The sequence below is a fragment of the Mobula birostris genome, chromosome 13, assembly GCF_030028105.1.
Source record: "Mobula birostris isolate sMobBir1 chromosome 13, sMobBir1.hap1, whole genome shotgun sequence".
In the NCBI taxonomy this organism is placed as follows: Eukaryota; Metazoa; Chordata; class Chondrichthyes; order Myliobatiformes; family Myliobatidae; genus Mobula; species Mobula birostris.
In genome coordinates, this window is record NC_092382.1 from 80,685,463 (window position 1) to 80,708,092 (window position 22,630).

A 22,630-nucleotide genomic window follows, 5' to 3' on the forward strand; every position below is an offset into this window, starting at 1 on the left:
GAGGACGACTGGGGAAGGAGGAGAGTGATACAGGGAGAAAGGCCAATGAGGGAGAGGGAGAGACCAAGATAGGAGATGGATCAGGACGAGAGGGAGAGAAAGCGTAGATGAGAGAGTAGTCGGGGTGAGGGAGAGATTTGGGATGAGACCGGGGATATAGAGATGCGGCGTGGGGGGGGGGGGTAGAGAGACTGGGGTCCTTGAGAGTAAAAGAGGATAGGAAGAGACGAGTAGGAGCAAGAGCGCGTGTCGGGTAGAGAAAGAGATGGTGACAGCGGGAGAAAATAAATAAAGGGTAGTGAGAGGGGCTGGAGGACAGCGTGGAGGAAGAGCTGAAGAGAGAAAAGGGGACAGAGGGGGAAGTGAGGGGAGTGAGAAAGAGAGAGGCTGAGGGAGTGGGTAATGGACGACACAGAGGCGATGATGGTTTTACTCATCTAGTCTCCTCTCCGCACCTTTTCTTTCTCCCATTCCCCGTCAATCTGATCCCTCCCTCTCACCCCGCTCCCCGATAACTAGCCCGCACCGACAGACCTTGTCTCCATCTTTTCCAGCAAGCCTGCGCCCACTCCTGCCTTTGACGGGCCCCAGTCACGTCACGTTCCCCGCTCCGCGGGACAACCTGAAGGATTCGTGCCGGGCGACCTGAGGAGCGGAGGGAGAATAAATAATGCGGTATTTTGGAGATGGGAAGAGGTGGTAACGGTGCCAAACTCTACCCGTAGCTACATTCCTCCCCATGGGTACCCCTCAGTGTTCCAGCTCCCTTGTTACAAGTTGCCCTGTCCCATCCTCGGCATCCTGTCACTCCTGAAGCATTATGCTCTCTGTTACATCGCTCTCCCCTCTATCACCGCACATTTCACCCTGGCCGGCGGCCATCTTGTGATGGTTACCATTGAGAACTGCTCTCCAAACATCATAGAATGAGGCACATCCTTTTCTTCACCTATTACTCACTTCCCTCCCTGTTTCTTCAATCTCAACTCCTCACCACTCTTTTCCTTACCCTCGGTGCCCGCTCTCCTGACTCTCCATTTAACCTTCTGTCGACAGCCATTTTGTGACAGTGTGTGACCCTCCCTTCCATTTCCTCCACCACGAAGTGTGTCACTCCCTCACACTCACCATCTTGTCAACCCTTTTCCCATCGCATCACTCGCAAACCCCTTCCCTCCCTACCCTCGCTTTCCTCTCCCCACCACCTCGATGCTCTGCATGTTATGCTGGTTGGCTGCCGTTTTGCGATGCCAATATTCGCCTCTCCTCATCGCGCTCTTTGTCTCTGTTACGCAGTGTGTCACTTTCCTATTCACCCCATCACTCCTGACACCCTCCTTTCGCCGCCCCCTTGCCCTTTCTCCCGCCATCCACCATATCCTCGGTGCTGAACATTTTCTGATGGGAATTTCTCTCCCCACCCGATCCCTTCCCTCGCTTCTCTCTCCCTCCGTTGAGAGACTCAACTCTCCGTCGTATCAGCCCTGACGGCGTCCCAAACCCTTGCTCCCCCTTTACCCCGTCCACGTCCCCTTTCTTGCAGCTAGTCTTATTTGCGAAGGAAATGTCACCACCCATCCTTCCTCCACCATTGAAAGAGGCACTCCCCCCACACTCCCCATCCTGTAATCATACCACTCCCTCCCATCCTATTACATCCTCTCACTTCCCATCCCATTGCTTCCCCTCCCTCCCCGTCCCATCAGCCCCGCTCCCTTCCTGCCCTTTCACTCCTCCTCACCCCGTCTTTATCTTATCCATTTCGGCCACCAGTTTGTGACAGGAACCTTCGCCCCTCCACTTTTCGTCCCCTATTGAGTCAGTGACTTCGCCACGCTCACCGTCTCATCAGTCCACTCCTCGTCCCGTCTCTCCTCTTCCTCCCAAACCCCTCACCCCTCCTCCCCAAAACCCGCATATAAAAGTGTATGTGTGACTATCTGAGATATATACATTGGTTTATTCAATGACAACAATATTAAATTAAAACGTATATACAATACGAAAGACTATATAAAACACACATTAAAATATTGTTATTACAATCAATAACACACTCGATCCCGGCATTGTATCCACGGGCACCGCATGTTCCTTCTCCATAGATTCCGTGTGCGACAGTGGTCATTATAAGTCAGTGTCTCACTCCATCCCTGGCGGCCATAGTAACCAAGGATTCGCCAATTTTAAATCAGCGCGTCCCTCCCTCTCTTGTGCTCACTTCTACCAATCTGTCATTCCCTCCCCAGCAGACATTTCCAGTGAAGCGTCGGCCATTTGAAGTCAACGTGTTCTTCACTCCTTCTCTGCCGCTCACTTTAACCAAGGCTTCGCTCCGTCCTTGGTCCCGTTTCAACCCGGCCGAACGGGGTCTCCTTCACTCACCACATCTCTCCCTTTTTCTCAACAACATTAAAGACGGTGAGGGCCGTTATCAATCGGCGACTCACTCCCTTCCTTCCCGATGCTCACTTTATACAAGGTATCACTAACATCAGACATTTTAAGGGAAGCAGCGGCCAGTTTATGTCAGAACGTCACTCTCTCCCATTAGGTCAGTTTACATCTCAGTATGCTGTACGTTATTACTCCAAGCGTCGAGGAGAGAGGAGGATACAGAAACCAGGAAACGTGTGCGGTAAAACTGCCGGTGTCCATACGAAAATAGAAACCGTGCGCAGTATAACTCTCGGTGTGGAGAGATCGGGAAACGTGACTGGGAAAATTCCAGCTTTGGGATATGGAGTGCGGGAACCGTGGTTTGTATAAATTCCGGCGTGCTATGTGGACACCGGGAACGTGGAGCAAAGAATCTCCTGGCGTGGGGACACGGAAACCATCAACCTATCTCAGGACACCCCCAACCATCTTCAAGAAAGCTTACAGAAGTTCCTGAGGTCCGATCGTATCTGCCAGGAGATAGAGCTTCGTCAGTTTTACGAAGTCAACATCCACACGACCCTGGACGTTCCTTGTAACGAATAAACCCACCGACGGTCTGGTCAAACTTCCTAAACACAGCCCGGCGTTCTTTCAAAGACGGAATTCAGACATCCCCGCCAATTTCCAGGATCTCAGTCCCGTTGGAAATGAACTGGAGAGATTCCATTGGGAGTGCGGAATATGGGAGTGAATGGGAAAGGGCGGAGTTTGATTGGGAGCGCGGCCCGTGTGCGTGGACGGGAAGGGACGGCGTCCTGTCGGGCGTGCCGACGTTAGGAAAGGACGGGGAGAGGTGAGGTCCCGTTTTGGCAAAACTATCCTCATCTTCGATTTCATCCTTGGCTACTTATCGACCCTGAAAATAAATGTGATTATTAAACGCCAGGATTCTAATATCCACTTGTACTCCCCTGTCTGTTGTGCCTCTCCCAGTCCCTGCTGCTCCGGGCACCCTGTATCACTCCCCGTCGTCCCACTACTTTTCTTCTGGTCTCTCTGACCACCTCCAGAGAATAAACCGGTGTGGAGGGCAGGTCCTTGTGCTACAGCTTCAAGCTGAGAATGTCCTCTATCATCCGTTTCAACGCGACAATTTATCTCACTCTGCAGAGAACTTGTCTCCGTGTCTAGGAACAAGAGGGCGAGATTGGACAGCACAGAGGGTGATTCATTCTGTGCCTGACCCCGAGGGTGTGTGATGGGAAGGTACAGAGGGAGCTTCACTCTGTCACTAATCCCAGGAGTGTGTGATGGTTCAGTGTTTAAGAAGCTTCACACAGTGCCTGACAACAGGAGTATGTGATGGGACGGTGTGGACAGATATTCACTCTGTGTTTGACCCCTCGTGTGTGTGATGGGAGGATGTGGAGGGAGCTTCACGCTATGTCCGACCCCGAGCATGTTTTATGGGATGGAGTGGAGGGAGCTGCAAACTGTTTCCGACGACGGGAGTGCGTGACGCTACGGTATAGTCGGAACTTCAATCTGTGTCTGACCGCGGGATGTGCAATGGACGATGAGGGGAAGATTCACACTTTTTTCTGAACCCGAGAACGTGTGATGGGATAGTTAGAAAGAGATTCACGCTCTGTCTGACCACGGGATTGTGTGATGGGACGGTGTAGAGGGAGTTTCACTCTGTGTCTGACCCCTCTCGTACTCGGGATCTCAGTGGACTTACCTCTGATATTATAGTCGATTTAAACTGTGTGCGGAGGCCAGGACAGCGCGGGGGCAGAATCAATGAGCCAGGATAGGGGTTGGGTGGAGACGAGATCCTAGGCACCCAAACTCTGCAAGTTCGCCCTCCCTCACCCTGGAGCTGTGACGCTGTTTCATCAGTGACCCGCTGCTGCAGTGCACAGGGTGCGGGGCCAGCAGAAAACTCAAGTCTGACACCAAAACAGGAAGTTGCAGCGGTTTACTGATTTTATCATGACCAATGTAAATTAAACAATGTGTAAGCTGCTAACCGGCAGGAATAAATAAGCTGCACCCAATTCACTCACAGTCACACACATTTAACAGACCGGCGACAACGGGTGACCAGTTGAATAATCAATCCCGTTTCTCACCGTCACTCTGCATCGGGGAACCGATTATTATGATTATGAAGACACGTAGTCCTCTTTTGTTGTCATTTAGTAATGCATGCATTAAGAAATGATACATTAGTTCCTCCGATGTGATATCAAAAAACACAGGACAAACCAAGACTGAAAAAACGGACAAAACCACATAATTATAACACATAATTACAAACAGTGTAACAATACCATAAGTTGATGAAGAAGTCCGTGAGCACAGTAAAGTTCAAAGCTTCTCAAATGTCCCAAATCTCACGCAGATGGGAGAAGGAAGAAAAGCTCTCCGTGCCATGCCGACCACAATCTGAGTCTGAGTCATCCGAAAACTTCGAGCTCTGATCAGCTCTGCGACACCGAGAACTGAGCGCCATCTTTGTCCGAAAGATTCCACCTCCTTCTCGGTCGCCAAAAGCAGGCAAGGCCGTGGATTTTGAGGCCTACTCTCGGAAAGATTCCCGACGACACAGTAATGACAACAGCAGATGGGCGTTTCAGAAATGTAGCCAAATGTTCCTTTGTGCTTTCACGTCCATTCTCCATCAAATCAGAATTGTCCACGGCCCCTATTTAACAGATACGACATCATTTTTCACCGGAGAACTGCGCACGCACAGGCGCGCTGCTATCTTCTCCTCCCGTATGATTATAAAATCACAGTTCGGGGCCGAGTCAGAGATCCCTGCAAATCCAGGTTTACTGCCGAGGGATTTGTCTATTTAACATTATTATATCAACCAGACTGCTGAATTCACCTTACTCTGCAAAGGGAGCAAAACGATTCTCTCCCAGGATAATCCCATCCCGGGTCAACAGTGTCCTTGACTGAGCCCCTGAATCCGGGCTCTTCCTGTCTGTGTAAATCTCCGTCGCCCCACTTGGGGGAGCTCTCGAACCCGGACACGCGCCGGAAGCAGCAGCGCTCTGCAGGAGGCGGAATTATGTCACTACGGGACCTCTTCGGACAAAACAGATCACGAAACTGGAGCGAGTTCCGGTAGAACCGTTGGGAATTACACCTGGAGTGTGGCCATTAAAGGAGAGGGCAAGGAAATAGGCCAAAATGTCCCCATTCAGCGGGCGGGGTTTTTCGGACATTCAGATGTTCAAGGATCAACTCTCAGTCCGGGTCTGGTTTCCTGCAGAGACTCCAGTTCCATTCTCCCGTTCTCACTGAAGGGATTCCAGTCCAGCCTGAAACAGATGGAAGAATAAAGATGGAATAAACAGATTACACAACAGTGTCAGTAACAGTAGACTGGGGTTAATGTTTCAACAACACTCACAGACAAATATCACCAGAAAACCCACGGATCCACTGATATTTTATCACATTGCACATTAATATAAACACTCACCCGATCTGCTCCAGAGTCGGGTGGGTCAGTATGAGGCGGTGAAGAGCGGGGACAGATCGGTCTGTGAGCAAGTTTGATCCCAGGTACAGCTCCGTCAGTGATGGGTTCGCACTGAGAGCGAAGAAGAGATCCTCGGCATCAGAATCTGTGAGACCTACATCCCACAGCCTGGAGAGGAGAGAGAGTGAGGGGGAAGGACACAGAGAGAAAGGAGACAGTAAAAATCCCCAGTGTTTATCAGTAAGGCAATTACTGATCACATTTTTCCCCTTCGGCAGTTGAAATGGGCACGACTGCGCAAGCGTGTGTAAGTCGGACCGTGAGGCAGCTTAAGTGTTTAAAAGCGAGAAGATTAACGAAGCGGGCGACGTTGTAGAGGGTGACGGAGTAGAAGGAGACTTCATTCCAAGTGAGGTAAGGCCGGGTAAGTTCCTTAAATTAATTTAATTACCTTAAGAGTAGGTAATAGAGGCAGCAGTTAGGACAGTTGAGTGCTCCATTTTCAGTACGTGGGAAGTCAGGGCGAGCACAATTGTCGCTGATGACGACACCTATGAAAGGTGCATCAAGCTGCAGCTCCTGACAAACAGAGTTAGGCAGCTGGAGCTGGATGAACTTCGGATCATTCGGAAGGCAGAGGCAGAAATAGAGAGGAGTTACAGGGAGATAGTCACCCCTAAGAGTCAGGAGACAGGTAGCTGGGTGACTGTCAGGAGAGGGAAGGGGAAGAGACAGAAAGAGCAGAGCACCTCTGTGGCCGTTCCCATCAATAATAAGTACATCATTTTGGATACTGTTGATGGGGACGGCCTACCAGGGACAAGTTGCAGTGGTTGCGTCTCTGGCACCGAGACGGGACCCTCAGCTCAGAAGGGAAGAAGGGAAAAGAGGAGAGCAGTTGTGATAGGGGATTCGATAGTTGGGGGACAGATAGGAGCTTCTGTGGGAGAGGTCTAGAATCTCGGATGGTCTGTTGTCTCCCTGGTGCCAGGGTCCGCGATATCTCGGATCGAGTTCTCAGTATTCTCAAGAGGGAGGGCGAGCAGCCGGATGTTGTGGTCCATATAGGGACCTATAACGTGGGTAGGAAGAGTCAGGAGCTCCTGAAAGGCGAGTTTAGGAAGTTAGGTGCCAAGTTGAAGGACAGGAGCTCCAGGATAGCCATCTCAGGATTGCTACCAGTGCCAAGTGCAGGCCAGTTTAGAAATAGTAAGATAGCGCAGATCAACACTTTGGTTCAAGACATGGTGCAGGAGGAAGGCTTCAGATTTGTAGATAATTGGGCAGTTTTCCAGGGAAGGTGGGACCACTTCCGGCGGGACGGTTTACATCTGAACTGGAGGGGGACAAATATTCTCGCAGGTAGGTTTGCTAGAGAGGCTCCAGTGGATTTAAACTAGATACGGGGGCGGGGTGGGGGCGGAAGACGAGGGGAACCAGAATGTGGGAACAGACGTAGGGGAGAAGGAAGAAAAAAAAGAGATAATAAAGTTGTTTGCACCGTTAGTGATAAACAGAGAGTTAGAGGCGGAAAGTTCCTTAAATGCATTTATTTTAATGCTAGGAGCATTGTAAGAAAGGTGGATGAGCTTAGAGCATGGATTGATTCCTGGAAGTATGATGTTGTAGCTATTAGTGAAACATGGTTGCAGGAGGGGTGTGATTGGCAACTAAATATTCCTGGATTCCTTTGCTTCAGATGTGATAGGATCGGATGGACAAGAGGAGGAGGTGTTGCATTGCTTGTCAGAGAAAATATTACAGCGGTGCTCTGGCAGGATAGATTGAAGGGCTCGTTTAGGGAGGCTATTTGGGTGGAATTGAAGAACGGGAAAGGTGTAGTAACACTTATAGGGATGTATCGTAGACCACCAAATGGGGAGCGAGAATTGGAGGAACAAATTTGTAAGGAGATAGTAGATATTTGTAATAAGCACAAGGTTGTGATTGTGGGAGCTTTTAATTTTCCACACATAGACTGGGAAGCCTATACTGCAAAAGGGCTGGATGGTTTGGAGTTTGTAAAATGTGTGCAGGATAATTTTTTTTTTGCGGCGATACATGGAGGTACCAACTAGAGCAGGGGCAGTGTTGGATTTCCTATTAGGGAATGAGATAGGTCAGGTGACGGAGGTTTGTTTTGGGAAGCACTTCGGGTCCAATGATCACAATGCCATTAGTTTCAATATAATTATGGAAAAGGATCGGCCTGGACCCAGGGTTGAGATTTTTGATTGGAGAAAGGCTAACTGCAAGGAGATGCGAAAGGATTTAGAAGGAGTGGATTGGGACAATTTGTTTTTATGGCAAGATGTAATAGAGAAATGGAGGTCATTTAAAGGGGAAATTTGGAGAGTACAGGATCTTCATGTTCCTGTTGGGTTGAGAGGAAAGGTTAAAAGTTTGAGAGAGCCATGGTTTTCAAGGGATATTGGAAACTTGGTTCGGAATAAGAGAGATATCTGCAAGAAATATAGGCAGCATGGAGTAAATGAGGTGCTCGAGGAATATAAGGAATGTAAAAAGAATCTTAAGAAAGAAATTAGAAAAGCTAAAAGTATATACGAGGTTGCTTTGGCAAGTAATGTGAAAATAAATCCAAAGGGTTTCTACAGTTATATTAATAGCAAACGGATAGTGAGGGATAAAATTGGTCCCTGAGAGAACCACAGTGGACAGCTATGTGTGGAGCCAGAAGAGATTGGGGAGATTTTAAACAATTTCTTTTCTTCGGTATTCACTAAGGAGAAGACTATTGAATTATGTAAGGGAATCAGATGGGGAAGTTATGGAAACTATGATGATTAAAGAAGAGCTAGTACTGCCGATTTTGAGTAATATAAAAGTGGATAAGTCTCCAGGTCCTGACAGGATATTCCCCAGAACCTTGCGGGAAGTTCGTGTGAAATAACAGGGGCTCTGACAGAAATATTTCAAATGTCATTAGAAATGGGGAGGGTGCCGGAGGATTGGCGTATTACTCATGTTGTTCCGTTGTTTAAAAAGGGTTCTAAGAGGAAATCTAGCAATTATCAGCCTGTGACTTTGCCGTCAGTGGTGGGTAAATTGATGGAAAGTATTCTTAGAGATGGTATGTATAATTATCTGAATAGACCAAGTCTGATTAGGTACAGTTAACATGGATTTGTACGTGGAATGCCAAGTTTAACAAATCTTATTGAATTTTTTGAAGAGGTTACTAGGAAAGCTGACGAGGTTAAAGCGGTGGATGCTATCTATATGGACTTCAGTAAGGCCTTTGACACGGTTCCACACGGAAGGTTAGTTAGGAATTTTCAATCGTTAGGTATTAATATTGAAATAGTTAAATGGATTCAGCGTTGGCTGGATGGGAGACACCAGAGAGTAGTGGTGGATGACTTTTTCTCAGATTGGAGGCCGGTGACTAGTGGTGTGCCTCAGGGATCTGTACTGGGTCCAATGCTGTTTGTCATATACATTAATGATCTGGATGATGGGGTGGTAAATTGGATTGGTAAGTATGCAGATGATACTAAGATAGGTGGAGTTGTGGATAATGAAATAGGTTTTCAAAGTTGCAGAGAGATTTAGGCCAGTTAGTAGAGTGGCCTGAAAGATGGCAGATGGAGTTTAATGCTGATACATGTGAGGTGCTACATTTTGGTAGGACTAATCAAAATAGGACGTACATGAAAAATGTTAGGGCATTGAAGAATGCAGTAGAACAGAGGGATCAAGGAATAATGGTGCATAGTTCCCTGAGGGTGGAATCTCATGTGGATAGGGTGGTGAAGAAAGCTTTTGGTATGCTGCCTTTATAAATCAGAGCATTGAGTATAGGAGTTGTGATGTAATGCAAAATTGTACAACGCATTGGTAAGGCCAAATATGGAGGATTGTGTACAGTTCTGGTCACCGAATTATAGGAAATATGTCAACAAAATAGAAAGAGTACAGAGAAGATTTATAAGAATATTACCTGGGTTTCATCATCTAAGTTACAGAGAAAGGTTGAACAAGTTGAGTCTTTATTCTTTGGAGCGTAGGAGGTTGCGGGGGGAGGGCGGGACTTGACAGAGGTATTTTAAATTATGAGAGGGATAGATGAAGTTCACGTGGATAGGCTTTTTCCATTGAGAGTAGGGGAGATTCAAACAAAAGGACATGAGTTAAGATTTAAAGGGCAAAAATTCAGGGGTTACATGAGGAGCAACTTCTTTACTCAGATAGTGGTAGCTGTGTGGAACGAGCTTCCAGCAGAAGTGGTTGAGGCAGGTTCAATATTGTCATTTAAAGTTAAATTGGATAGCTATATGTAGAGCAAAGGAATGGAGGGGTATGGGCAGAGTGGAGGTTGGTGGAACTAGGTGAGAGTAAGCGTTCGGCACAGACTAGAAGGGCGAGATGGCCTGTTTCCGTGCTGTAATTGTTATATGGATATATTAATGTTCAGTGTCAGACACCCAGTGACTGTAAACACAATCTCCCACAGTCTGGTACTTACCACAGTTTCTGTATTTTACACTCCGGGTTCCTCAGAGCCGCAGACACCAGTTTCACTCCTGAATCTCCCAGTTTATTCTCCCCAAGTCTAAACACAACCAGACAAATTGACGAACAAAGTGATTCAAACCGTGGGTCTGAAGGAATTTCTCTCACTTGGATATTTCAGGAATGATTAAACCCTTCAGTGTAGCACTGATTGGAGTTCCCATCACTGTCAATGTCCCTCACTGCCCAGCTCCACGGTAGTCACTGAATGCCAGTAATTTTGTCTGTCGGTGAGACCCTGTAAACTCCACATATTCTGTCCCATTCCCCGATGGTCAGAAAATTGTTACTGACGAGTGAGTGTCGGAAGAGGCAGGGTTGGATGGCAGAAAGTCCTACAGTGAGGAGAGTTGTGGGTGGAGATTGTCCATGGGAGTTTGTGGAAGTCAGATCCCAGGAGGACGAGGTGGGGAGAGAGATCCCACAGGGGGAAAGGGATGAGAAAGAGAGATCCCCAAAGGAGGAAGGGAGATGGGGAAGAGAGACCCTACAGGACGAAGTGTATGTGGAAGAGAGATCCCACAGGAGGATACAGATGGGAAAATAAAATCCCACAAGACAGGAGGCAGAAATAGATTGCACAAGAGGGGTGGGTCTGAACAGAGTCCCACAATCGGGAGAGGAGAGGAGCCGACTGTGCTGAGCAAAGCCACAGATTTCGACTGATGGTGATAGTCACACACAGGGAATGTCAGGGGAGGACAATCTCACAATGGTATTCTTCCCTTCTCATTGGGGCAGTCTGCTGACGGTCTCTTGTCCCTCACTGGGAAGTGGGTGTGAATCTCCGACCCACCTGCTGCAGTCAGTGTCGGTCTGGGTGTCAGTAACAGTGAGAAGGAATATTGTCAATGGATGTGTCACAGGCAGCGAGAAACACGGCCATTCCTGTAATTTACTACCATTAAACCAGTGGCCGTTGTTCACTGATCTGATGAACTCTCCAACATCCCTTCACAAGGAACCACAGAACCCTCCTGGCCTTGGGGAATTGCTGACCGATTCCCCCCGCCCCCCCGCCCCATCATTTCACACTGTTCTTCACGATCTGATTTACTACAGTTTTACCAAAATCCCTTGACATTGAAACAACACAATTGGACAGTTTCACAGATCTGAGTGAGAGTTAAATTAAGTTACCTCAAATCCTGGCACTTGTGCAGCCCGGGTCCCAGCCGCTGGATTCCTTCACACTGAATGTGGCAGCACTCCAGGTCGAGCTGTTTTATTGTATCACAGAGTCCGATGGCACGAGACAGGACTGCACAGTCAATCGGGGTCAGTGTCATTCCACGGAATGAAAGTCTTTCTACAGATCCCAGTGAAGCCTGAGCCAGCCCACGATTCTGAGACTCAAACAGGTAATTCAATGTGTTCAGGAGGCTCCTTTTACCAGCATCACTCCTCATGTCTCCACTCTGGCGTTTAACCTCCTCCTTCACCCAGTCAATCACCCGGCAGGTTGTTTCATGAGGAAATGGACCCACAAACTCCTCCAGGCCCCGAGCTGTCATTGGGGAGGAGAGACCAGCAACAAAACGGAGAAATACCTCAAATCGCCCATCTGTCGTGTTGTGGGCTTCAGTGAGGAATTTCAGGATATCCTCGGGATGTGGATTCAGGAATTGTGCGACTGCAGCTATAAACTCTTGGATGGTGAGGTGTGGGAATGTGTACACCACACACCGGGCAGAATCCTCTCTCTCCAAAAGCTCCATCAGGAACCCGGACAGGAACTGGGAAGGATGCAGATTGTACTTGATCAAATCTCCATCTGTGAACACAATCTTCTTCTCGGACACTCCTGTGAAGGCCATCTGACCAACCCTGAGTAACACATCACGGGGGTTCTCAATCTCACGGTTGTGGTTTTTCAGGATGTTGTAAATATAGTAGGAATATAGTTGGGTGGTGGTCTTGGGAACTCGCTGCGGGTCCCTGACTCTTTGTGTGAAGAAGGGGCCCAGTGCCAGAGCGAGGATCCAGCAGTAGGAGGGGTTGTAGCTCATGGTGTACAGGATCTCGTTCTCCTCCACGTGTTTGAAAACAGCTGCTGCCACCGTCTGATCTTCAAAATGCCGGATAAAATATTCCTTCCGTTCCTCACCAACAAATCCCAGGATTTCAGCCCAGACACTGATCTCCGCATTTTCCAATAATTGTAAAGCAGTGGGTCGGGTTGTCACCAGCACTGAACACCCTGGGAGCAGCTTGTGCTGGATTAAATTGTACACAATGTCAGACACTTCACACCACCACTCGGGATCTGGGCACTGGTGCTTGGGTTCTGTATCTCTCCGACTGTCAGCAAAATCGATTCTGTGTTTGAATTCATCTAGACCATCGAATATAAACAGTAATCCCTTTGGGTTCTTCCAGACCTCTCTCAGGAATTCCCCAAAGTAAGGATACTGATCCAGAATCAGTTCCCTCAGGTTTATTCTGCAATTAATCGTGTTTAACTCCCTGAATTTGAAACTGAAGACAAACTGGAATTGTCGATATATTTCCCCCGTGCTCCAGTCATAAACGATCTTTTGTACCATTGTCGTTTTCCCAATTCCCGACAGAACCCGTGAGGTACCTGGTAGGATTCTGAGAGCCGTGCCAACGAACTGGCGGGTGTGTTTAAGTACATTTTCAATCTCTCATTTCTACAGCTGGCAGTTCACACCTGCGTCAAAAGGGCAACAATCATACCCGTGCCCAAGAAGAGTGGCGTCAGCTGTATTGCAGACTATAATTTATAACACAAGCTATTGCGGTGAAATCTTTGAGAGGTTTGCTATGGCTAGAATTAGCTCCTCCCTCAGCAAAGAGGTCCATTGCATTTTGCCTGTATCCACAGTAGGTCACGTTGTGATCTCATGAGCTCGTCACGCGGCTTTGTATTACTTTGACAATGCGAGTACTTACATCAGAATGCAGTTTATCGGCCGTATCTCAACGAGTAACGCAATTATTCCTACAATTTCTGATCAAGAAGCTCAAACCTCTGGGTCTTTCTACCTCCCTCTGCAACTGGATCCTCGATTTCCTCACCGGAACACCACAATGTGTGCCGATCGGAAATAAAGTCTCCACCTTACTGACAATCAATACAGACGGACGGACAGAAGGTGAAAAAAAATCATTCAGCCAAGTCACGCACTGCCCATTCTTCCAGGTCACAGATTGTCTAATCCAGCCCTAGTCTAAAATTAAAGCCATGCTCGATTGTCGTAGATCGGACCACCACATCCTCGCCAATCCTGTTCAAAAATATACTGTGGTTCCAGAGCTACCTAATGCCATGACCGGGCTGCCGGTAACCCGAGGCCGGGTGACTCAGTCTCATTCGGCTGGGCCAGATCCAAAACGAAAACCATGATTTCACTGTGTGGAGCAGAAGGCCCGATGAGCTGAATGGCCTTGTTCTGCTCATGTGTCTTAGGGGTTGGAAATGCTAGATGTGGTGATAAATTGGCTTCGACATCGGTTTTGCAGCAGAAGCCAGCAAATGCCAAGTCCGTGCGTATAGTTAAGGTGGAAGTTGATCGTTCCCTGATCAGTCTGGGCATTAAGGGATCTAGAGAGAAGGCAGGTGCATGGGGTTGAGTGGAATCCGCGATCATCCATGATGGAATAGCGGAGCGGACTCGATGGACTGAATGGTCTAATGCTGCTCCTCTGTCTTGTGGTCTGAGGTTCAGGGGCTTGCAAATGCTGGATGTGGTGAACGGGAGAAGCCAGCAAATGCTAAAAGATGGTTTGACCCTCTGACTGGAGACCAGTGAGGAGTGGGATGCCGCAGGGATCGGTGCTGGGTCCGTTGTTGCTTATCATCTGTGTCAGCGGCCTGGATGATAGAATTACTGCAATGTTCGGCTTTGACTCGGCGACAGGTAATTTACATGTGTTATGGTCCGTTCGAATTAAATGGATTTACGTTAACTGTCGTCAGAGCTTTTCTTGTGAACATACCACGCAGAAATTGGCCACTCAGCCCATCGAACTTTCTGACCCACACAGTGAAATCATGGTTTTCGTTTTGCAAGACCACCTGCCGCTTTCTGTAACTGTCTCCCCACCCCCGACTGTTTTCTATGTATCGAGCCCTCAAGCAAAATCAAAGTCTTTGCTTCTACATGACGTTCAGGAGATCAGCTCGAAACACTCACAATAAGCACAGTCACAAAGAGGAAAGAACATGCACTTATCTGCAGAGACAAGTTTGGAAACCGAACCCGTGTTGGCTAAACAGCTTTTCGCATGCTGGCTTTGAAATCATAACCCCTGGTTCGAGAACTGTTTTTAACCTTGACGTCAATTGTGGAAAATCTCACACATGCAGATGGAAAACTGCAGGATCACTTAACACCATCACCACCAGAGGAGGGTTACAATAGAGCTGATGATTCCCTGATCACATAACGTGCTGATTGGAAAAAGTGATCGGGAATAAATATCAGAAGCTGAATTCGTCTCACCTCAATTCACCAAGAATGTTCTGTCTCCGTGTCGATATTTTTTCAAGTTGTTTTATGCTAACTTCATTCCAACCAGTCCAGCGGCAGATATTTAGTAGCTGCCGGGGAGGGGCCGGTGTTGCTGTTCTGTGAGACTCACAGCGCGAATTTTCTGTGGGCAAGCGGCTGCCTGTCCACCGGGCGGATCCCAAACAAACCAGTTCAACACTCCACTGCAGCTCTGCACAAAGTAGGTTTAATGTGGTATTTAATTATTTCTGTTACAGAAAAGAAATAACAAACACCCGGCGATATAGAAAAGAAAGTTCCCCAGTGTCTGCAATCTTACGGAATACTTGTTACGATTGCTACCAGTCTTTGTGAGATTCCAGCATTTAGTTTTACTCCAAGCTTCCATCATTTGTAGTTTTAATATCGTATTTTGCGATTCAATTAAATAAATTGCTCTGTGGCATTCTCCACTGTCACTTCCCGAACAGTAAAACAGTAAAATCTCACGGTCGCCCTGTTATTCTGAGTGGTTAGTTTTAATTGTGTGTGTGTGCGTGTGTGTGTGTGTGTGAGAGAGAGAGAGAGCGAGAGAGAGAGAGAGAATGAGAGAGAGAGAGAGATCGGAGAAGGGACCCTGCCCTGCCCCGTGGGACATTTTAAATATCACTATCCGTGCGCAAGTTTCATCTGCACTGACTCAGTAGAAACCGCCCTAGAAAATGTGTATGACGAAAGGTAACTACGACGTTTCTTTTAATGCATTTGGTCAATTATTAATTCATTAATTTGAACATTTCAGAGCTTCCTTCTCCCCTTGTGTTCCCTCCCGATCCCGACAAAAGCCGAGTCCCGCTGAAAACGCTCACTGTTTTGCAGAATCGGAGACAGCATTTACCTCTGATGTTGAAACCGGACGGTGTTCAGTGCTGTCCGGGGTGACAAATGTGCCGACCGTGCACCGAAAATTCAGTCTGTGCTGCCGCTCCCGGGGCTATTCGGTTATAGCGCGTCAGTCGTTGATTACGGACAGACTGGTCCGGATGAGCCGGGGTAAATGAGGATTGTCGCAGTTCTGGTCCTCACCAGCTTAGTACAGGTCGGTCAGCAGGAGGAGAGGGGACAACGACAAATGCAGCAAACACAGACAGAACTGCAGAGGCTGTGTGAACGTTCCCTCGCTGTCGCAAGTAGTTTCTGTCTGGATTTCCGTGCAGATCTCTTCTTTTCCTCCTTAGTCCTCTGACGCAGCCAGCGGGGCGGAGTTTCATTCTATAAATTTATCATATAATGATTTATTTATTTATTATAATCAGCCAGTCCCGGGCTGTGAATTTGATTCCGCCGGGTTGAGATCTCCACCCTGTGTGTGTACGGGGCTGTCCGGCGCAGGCGAGTTTCAGCTGAAACACTCCACACCTGTCACAGCTATTTCAGGGAACCATTTTTAAGACGTGACAAAGCGGGGAGGATTAATATAGGTGGGGTAGTGTTACCTTTCAGAGAAAATGTCACGGCAGTGCTCCGTCGGGACAGACTGTAGAACTCGACTAGTGAGGCGATATGTGTCGAACTGAGAAATAAGAAAGTTATGGCCTCGGTAGACGGGCTCTATTACAGACGGTCCATAGGATTTAGAGGAACAAATTTGTAACATCGCAGACTGCTGCAAGGAACTTCTTGAGGTTATAGTAGGTGATTTTAACTTCCCGCATAATGATTGGGAATCCCCCCACTGTAAACGAACTAGGTGGGATAGAGTTTGCCAAAAGTGGCGAAGAATCCTTTCCTTCATCGGTACGCAGAAGTCCCAAAGAGCGAGCGTGACATATTGAATCTGCTATTAAGGAATAAGGCAGGGCAGACGACAGAAATTAGTGTCTAGGGACACTTTGCACCCAGTGACCACGATGCTTATAATATACTTTATACTTTATTGTCGCCAAACAATTAATACTAGAGCGTACAATCATCACAGCGGTATTTGATTCTGCGCTTCGCACTCACATACGTATCCAGCTATGCAAAAGGTTAGGTCTGACCCGGGGGTTGAAATTCTAAATTTGAGAATAAAGCAATTTTGATGGTAACTGAAAGGATCTGGCAAGTGTGGATTGCGACAAGTTGCTTTCGAGAAAAACATGTAGTTGGAAGATGTGAGGCTTTCAAAACGGACATTTTGAGAGTACAGAGCCTGCAAGTGCATATCAGAATAAAAGGTAAGGTTAACAGGTGTAGGACTTTGATTTGCAAGAGATATTGAGACGTTGGTTAAAAGAAAGAAGGAGGAGCAAAAGAGATGATGGCAAGTAGGATCATATGAGGTCTATACTATATGGTAACATGTGCAGGAGAACGCTCAAGAAAGAAGTCAGGGAGGCTAAAATATGGCAGAAATTCCTCTAGTAGAGAAGGTGGAGGAGAATCCTTGGGGATTCCACAGACATGTTCAGAGCAGGAGGATCGCAAGGGATAAAACTGGTCCTCTGGAAGACCCGAATAATAATCCATTTGCGGAGCCAAAACAGATGGCGAAGACCTTAAATGAATTATTTGCATCTGCATTCCATCTGGACACGGATACAGAGTCTATAGAAATGAGCTAAAGCGGCATCAATCTCATGGATCATGAACAGATTACAGAGGAGGAGGTGTTTGGGACCCAGAGGCAGATCAGGGTGGATAAATCCTTCGGGTCAAACAAGGTGTTTCTTCGGATCCTGCAGAAGGCAAGTGCGGAAATTGATAGGGCCCTAGCAGAGATATTCAAAACATCCTTAGCGACAGGTGAGGGTTGGAGAATAACTAATGTTGTTCCCGTGTTCTAAAAGGTCTGTAAATACAAACGAGGAAATTACAGGCCGATGACTCTGACAACAGTTGTGGCAAAGTTATTGGAAGCTATTCTAAGGGACCGGATATATAAGTATTTGGATAAAGGTTGACTGACCAGTCCTGATGAAGTGTCTCGGTACGAAACACCGACAAAACTCTATTGCATAGGTGCGGCCCTCTTCTGAGTTTCTGCAACATTTTGTGCGTGCTGTTTGGATTTCCAGTATCTGCAGATTGTGTCTTGATAAGGATAGTCACTATGGCTTTGTGCATAGTAGGTCATGTCTAACCAATCACATAGGGTTTTTCAAGGGAGTTAGCAGGAAAGAGGATGAAGGCAAGGCTGTGGACATTGTCTACATGGACATTTGTAAGGGATTTAACAAGGTCCCGCAAGGGAGGCTGGTCAAGAAGGTTCACTCGCTCGGCATGCAGGATGCATTCAGCATTCCGCGTTCAAGAGCAGGGTTGATTCTGTGACGTGGGGTGCCGCAGGGTCGGTGCTTGGTCCTTTGTTGTTTATCATCTATATCAATGATCTAGAGGATAATGTGATTAACTGATGAGCATATATACGGATAACACCAAGTTTGCGAGTGTAGTAGACAGTGAGGACGGTTATCATGGCCTGCAGAAGGATCTGCAGCAGCTAAAAAGATGGCTGAAAAATGACCGATCGAATTTAATGCAGATAAGTGCAATATTTTGCAATTCTGAGGAACCAACCAGGGTAGGTCTTACACGGTGACTGATAGGGCACTGAGGTCTATGATAGAACAAAGGGATCTGGGGACACAAGTGCATAATCCATTGATAATTGGTGCCACAGTTAGATAGGGTCGTAAAGAAAGCTTTTGGCACTTTGCCATTAATAAATCAATGTATTGAGTACAGGAGATGCGATGTTCAGTTGAACTTGTATAATGCGACGTTGAAGACTAGTTTGGAGAATTGTCTGTAGTTTTGGTCACCTTCCTACAGGGAAGGTGTAAACAACGTTGAAAGAGTACACAGAAACAATACAAAGATGCTGCCGGGTCTTCGGCACCTGAGTTATAGGAAATGATCGAGCTGAATAAGACTGGAGTCTTTAGAACATGGAAAACTGGGAGGGGATTTGATAGAGGTACAGGAAATTATGAGGGGTTTAGATAGGGGTAAATGCAAGCTGCCTTTTTCTATTAAGGCTCGGTAGGACTACAATCAGAAATCATGGTTTAAATTTGAAAAGTGCGAAGTTTATGGGGAACCTGAGGGGAAACCTTTTCACTCAGAGGGTCGTGACAGCAAATGGTGTATGCTACCTCCATATCAACGTTCAATCGAATTTGGATAGGTGCATGGATGGTAGGGATATGGAGGGTTATGGCTCCGGTGCAGGTCGGTGGGAGTCGGCAGTTTAATTAGTTTTGGTAATGACTAGATGGACTAAAGGGCCTGTTCTGTGCTGTAGTTTTATATGACTCCATTTTACAAGACACGTAATTTCATTCTTTCTTCTGAAAACAAACCAAACCCTTTCGGCCATGTACAATTCAGAGGTGTTTATGACTACTCATTTATTAACACTAGCATTATCTGATTATAGCATTTCCATCCGGGCAATTCTTGCTACCAGAATTCGCCCCTTCGCCCTCGGTTGACCAGCGGGTTGTTGATTCACACTGTGCCTGAAACATTTGTGAAATATATCTTTCTTAACTGACGCCCAATCCAAATGGCCAGAAATTGTGCCCATGTAGAGAGTGATAAGTGTTTTGAAATGGGTGCTACTGAAAGAGTGACGCACGAACTTGAGATGGACGTCCTCACTGTTATTGGAATGGCCGTCGGGGAGGGAGAGACGGAGAAACTGACAATCTTCACCGCAGTTAACCTGGTTGTCAGGGAGGGAGTGACGCATTGATTGGAAATTAGAACCACCCAGGGAGTTGTACCGTAGGGAAATGGGAACTAGAAGGGAATGATTTCCAATTTTAAAATATTTAAGGGAGTGCAGAACAAATTGCTGGTGACAGTCGCAAACTGAGAGAGAGAGAGAGAGGGGGGGAGAGAGAGAGAGAGAGAGAGAGAGAGAGAGAGAGAGAGAGAGATTACGAAACAGTTAACTTCAAGGAAAGATTTCGCAGCGTGGGATACGGAGACCTGTACTGGGCGTAGGAAACCCCTGTTGTGGCGTAGGGAATCCGGGAATAGTGCAGAGGTACTGTACATAAATTTCTGAGGGTATAGACAGGGTTAATGCAAGCAGGCTTTTTCCACTTAGGTTGGGTGTGACTGGAACTAGAGGTCATGGGTTATGTGTGACGTGAAAGATGAAATATTTAAGGTGAATGTAAGGGGAAACTTCTTCGTTCAGAGGGCGGAGTGAGTGGGAACTAATGGAAGTTGGATGTGGGTTTCATTTCCAATAACGAGACATAGATTCACAGAGTCATAGAAAAGTACAACACAGAAACAGTCTCTTCGGCCTATCTATTCTGTGAAAAAAAAACAGACTACTCGCATCGACCTGCCTCGGACCACAGCCGTCCATGCCCCTGCCATCCATGTACCTACCCAACCTTCTCTGAAACGTTGAAAACGAGCTCGCATGCATTAAGTGCGGTAGCAGCTCGTTCTACATTCTCACCATCCAGTGAGCGAAAAAGTTTCCCCTCATTTTCCTCTTCAGCTTTTTCAACTTCCGTACTTCGCCCATTACCATTGACTGTAGTCTCACCCAACCTCAGTGGAAAAAGAAACACGAGGAAATCTGCAGCTGCTGGAAGTCAAAGCAACACGCACACAATGCTACTGGAACTCAACAGGCGAGGCCGCATCTGTCGAAAAGAATAAACATTTCAGGCTCAGTCCTGATGAAGGGTCTCGGCCCGAAACGTCGACAGTTTACACTTTTCTATAGATGTTGCCTGGCCTGCTGAGTTCCTCCAGCATTGTGTGTGTGTGTTGCTCAGTGGAAAACTCCTGCTTGTATTTATCCTATATGTACCCCTCATTATTTATTATGCCTCTGTCAAATCCCCCTCTATTTTCTACGCTCCAAGAATTAAAGTGCGAACCTATCCAATCTTTGCTTAAAACTCAGGTCCTCCAGATCCGACAAGGTCCTTGTAAATTTCTCCTGGACTGCTTCAACCTCATTTATAGCTTTTTTTTTAGTAGTTGACCAAACCTGCACACAATACTCCCAGTTAGGCCTCAATGGCGTCTTGTACAATTTCAACATTACATCCTGACTCCTGTAATCAGTACTCTGATTTATGAAAGCCAGCGTGCTTTCATTTCGACCCCTACACCTCTGCTGCCACTTAAATAAATTATGGACCTGTACTGCCAGATCCTTTTGTTCCACCGAACACCCCAGTGTACCTTTCACTGTGTAACTCGTACCCTGGTTGGTCCTACTGAAGTGCAGCACCTCGCACTTGTCTGCATTAAAATCCACCTACCCGTTGTACAACTGGTCCAGATCCTCCTGTAATCCAATAGTCTTCCTGGTTGTCCACTGCACCCACAATATTGGAGTCATCCGCAAATGTGCAGATCCAGTTAGCTACATTATCATCTCGATCAATGATATAGACGTCAAACAACAGCGGAACCGGCACCGATCCCTTTGGCACTCCAGTAGTTGTAGGCCTCCAGTCAGAGAGGCAATCACTCTCTCACTTCTCACGCAAAGCCAATATTTAGTACAATTTACTATCTCTCATTGAATGCCAAGCCACTGAACTTTATTGACCAGCATGCCATGCCGGACCTTGTCAAATATCTTGCTAAAGTCCATGCACACAACATCAATTTCCTTGCCTTCATCAACGTTCCTAGTAAATTCCCCTTCGAACGCTATCATATTCATTAGACACGACCTACAGGGCACCAAACTGCGCTGACTATCCCTAATCAGCCCTTGTCCATCCAAATACTAATAGACACGACCCGTTAGAATACCGTCCAGTTTCCACGACTGATGTCAAGCTCACAACAGGACAGAACCTTACTTAGACAGCAGAACAACATTACATATTACCAATCGACACTATGGGGCAAGTGACATAATTCTGATCATTTATCCTCTGGTCGTGTAGATTGAGGCAGACGCAGTAATTAGATCAGCCAGGGTGAAATAGCGGTGTCGACTCGATGGCCAAATTCCCCAAATATGCCCCTATATCTCATCGTCTTATTCGCTATTCTCCAATGTTCCCTTGTCTCACATGTCTCTAAGGATGATTTAACTATATCTGCTGGAGCCCAAGCAGTTTATGCACTTGCCATCCACAAGTTCCGAAGGACCTGGATGTATATCCACCGAATTTGCCTCGCTGCATCAGCATGTCCGTCTCTGTAATAAGTATATGGTCCATCAGCTGCTTCGCCTCACTTCTATATATTCTCTGTAGATTCTTCCTCGGTGTCCGGAATAAAACCGATAACACCCCCTCATCCCCCCCCCTCCCCACACACACACCATAGTTGTTGGCTTCACGCATTGATTTCTATTCTGGTCTTCCAGAGGACCGATTTTGTTCTTTGCAATTCTTTTGCTTTTTGCATTTCTGTAGAATTCCCTTCTGTAGAATTCACATTGTCTCCTTGGGCAACCTCATGTTTTCTTTATCCTTGCTGATCTTGTCTTAAGTGTTCTCTTGCATCTCCCATACCCTAGAAGTACCTCAGTTGTCCCTACCTGCCGATACCTGCTAAGAAACTCCATTCATTTCTTCAATATCTGCCTCAATATCTCTTGAAAACCAAAGTTCTTTAAACCTGTTATATTTACCTTCTGTTCTGACAGAGACATACAAGCTTGGTACTCTCAAAATGTCACTTTTGAAGGCCTTCCGTTCACCAAGTACACCATTGGCTGATAACAGTGAGTTCCTTGGTACAATTCTCAAAATCTTTTTAGATACCA

General features: G+C 46.9%; 1 protein-coding gene across 1 annotated transcript; it reads right to left on the bottom strand.

Annotated features, from left to right (window-relative positions):
• Positions 1-4,343: 4,343 nt before the first annotated feature.
• On the bottom strand, positions 4,344-12,977 carry LOC140207038 (NACHT, LRR and PYD domains-containing protein 3-like). The gene is made up of 4 exons (XM_072275359.1): positions 11,558-12,977; positions 10,371-10,457; positions 5,885-6,052; positions 4,344-5,720 (listed from the first exon to the last, which is right to left on the bottom strand). Exons 1-4 carry the CDS (start codon positions 12,961-12,963, stop codon positions 5,633-5,635), a joined length of 1,749 nt encoding a protein of 582 aa, XP_072131460.1. The 5' UTR covers positions 12,964-12,977; the 3' UTR covers positions 4,344-5,632.
• Between the last annotated feature and the right edge of the window lie 9,653 nt (positions 12,978-22,630).